At 35.0% G+C, this 2,224-nt stretch overlaps 1 protein-coding gene across 1 annotated transcript; it reads left to right on the top strand.

The window, feature by feature from the left end:
* The first annotated feature begins 715 nt into the window (after positions 1 to 715).
* LOC106525955 (relaxin-3) lies at positions 716 to 1,310 on the top strand. The gene is made up of 2 exons (XM_014020358.1): positions 716 to 831; positions 985 to 1,310. Exons 1-2 carry the CDS (start codon positions 723 to 725, stop codon positions 1,173 to 1,175), a joined length of 300 nt encoding a protein of 99 aa, XP_013875812.1. The 5' UTR covers positions 716 to 722; the 3' UTR covers positions 1,176 to 1,310.
* The last annotated feature ends 914 nt before the right edge of the window (positions 1,311 to 2,224 follow it).

The raw sequence follows: 2,224 nt of genomic DNA, 5'->3' as shown, positions 1-2,224 counted from the left end.
CTAATATGAAGAGCAGCTTCTGGTTGCAAAAGTTTAAAAAGGCTTTATTTTCATTTGTTTTGGCTTTATGTACATCAAATAATTGTTATGGGCAGGTTACAATATAAAAATGTTTGTTATAATCATGTCTTGTGATTATTTGACAGGAGTTTTACTTTTAAACTGTAAGTATATTTTTTCTTATAAAAGACTAAATAAAAAATTGATGGTAATTTTTGACTGTAACTTTACAAACAGCACTCCCATAGACATGCATTTCTTCAAGAAAAGTTTTAGGCCTTTAATGTTTGCAGGTTAAATCTGCCAACAGTGTTGTTWAAAAGCAAACTGTAGATCAGAAAACATGTTTTTATCCTTATGTCATTTTCAGCCTTGATATTTTAAATCATTTTCATTCTGATCTCAAGAACAGAACGTGCTTTTCTGTCCAAGGCTGGATCCATATTTGGACCAGTTTATGGCCTACGGCCTCGGCACTTTTGGGTCCACAGCTGTGGGAAGCACACATACTGACTATATAAACCCTTTCCAGTCAGTATAAGAAGTCTTCACATTGAAACATCCTCTGCTCTCTMTTTAATTATTATTATTTTACTAATTTTCTGCCTCTGCTGACCATCTGAGGAGCTTTGGCTCACATGGCTGCTGCTAAGTATGTGGTGTGTGTGTTGATGCTGCTGGCAGCTGAAGTGTGTGTGGTTCATTCTGAGGACAGGATTAAGATGTGTGGGCGAGAGCTGATTCGTCTGGCTGTCTCTACCTGTGGGAACTCCCGGCTGAGGAGAAGCATCCTGGACACAGAACTGGGTGAAGATCATCACACCTCTGACTGTGTGTTCTCCTGTTCAAGTCCTTCATCGCACATGYCAAGATTTTCTTATCGTTTAAAGGATTATAGACAGATTTACAGTCAACTTGGAAATATTAAAGTTATGTTTCAAAAGTTCTCTTTAAGTCCTTAATATATCTGTGCTCTCTCCACAGGGGGCAAGGACTCCTCAACGGAACAGGACCAGCCTTCAGAAACTCCTCTACAGTCTGATGAAGACAAGGTGGTCTCTTTGGCTCCTCAGTGGGACCCCCCGATGTCGCTGGTCAGACGAGCTGCTGGAAAAATTTCTGATATTTGTTGTGAGAAAGGATGCAGCATGAAAGAGCTGATTCAGTTTTGCTAAAAGCTCTCAAACTGGTCTGGATCAAGATGCTATACTGGGCTGTGAACTCATGACAGATATTTAATAAAGTACATATATTTGAAAATGCAAGTTTATAGTTTTATATATTTTAAAATATTAAAACTTGTAAAATAAGATCTTGATCACACTGTTCAATGTAACATATGGGACTAAAAGGAAAAGCAGAATACACCTGTGATTTGTCACACAATGTTTTCAGTTATTTTCTGTTTTTATCTGAAACTGGTTTAAAGTAAAAAWGCACAGTAGTATTGTTAATCATTGCAAAGCTGTTTTCTTTTATCTGTAAATCAAAGTTAATACAACTAAAACATAAAAAYAATTTCAGCATGTCACTATTTTCTTTAATTAAATTAGAAATGTTCACATTTTAAAACAACACACTCCCTGCAGTCAGTAAGATTTAATWTGTTTGTTCTGTAAAACATTTCTACTGTGTTGGAACAGTGTGGGAGACAGAGTTAGAATTTTTTATTACAATGTTTGGGAGAAAGTTTAAAAAGAGTACACACATCTTCATTGTGCGTTAGGCAAAGCTTCATGATGTGTGTGATCCTACATCCAGCTCACTACAGCAACACCAGAATCACACAACTCCCCTGTGTGTGACTGGTGYCGACAGGCCAATCATCACTGTGGAGAGCCGCTTCATTCAAAATACAATCAATACAATAAATCAATAAATAATGCAATTAATACACTGTGTTAATAAATATTCCATCACATACATAAATGTCCCCATGAAAAGAAAAACAAAATTAACATATTATACATTTTTGGCATGTCTTTATATTATTTATTTATTTATTACATATTGTAATTTTATTTTGTGATACTTTTATTTTGTAAAGCTACTTTACATATTTCAGGGACTTTAATTTGAACTCCCTTTTTATGTCAGGCTGTTTTACTATTTCAGGCCGTTTTCTCCCCAAATATTTTTATTGAGATTTTCCACTTTGAAAATACAATCATGAAACTATCTGAACAAGTCTTCTTTGTAGTTATTACATGAGAATAATTATTCT

This window comes from Austrofundulus limnaeus, unplaced genomic scaffold (assembly GCF_001266775.1).
Source record: "Austrofundulus limnaeus strain Quisiro unplaced genomic scaffold, Austrofundulus_limnaeus-1.0 Scaffold250, whole genome shotgun sequence".
Classification (NCBI taxonomy): Eukaryota; Metazoa; Chordata; class Actinopteri; order Cyprinodontiformes; family Rivulidae; genus Austrofundulus; species Austrofundulus limnaeus.
Note: the sequence above shows the minus strand (reverse complement) of the source record. Positions and strands in the feature narration are given on the sequence as shown.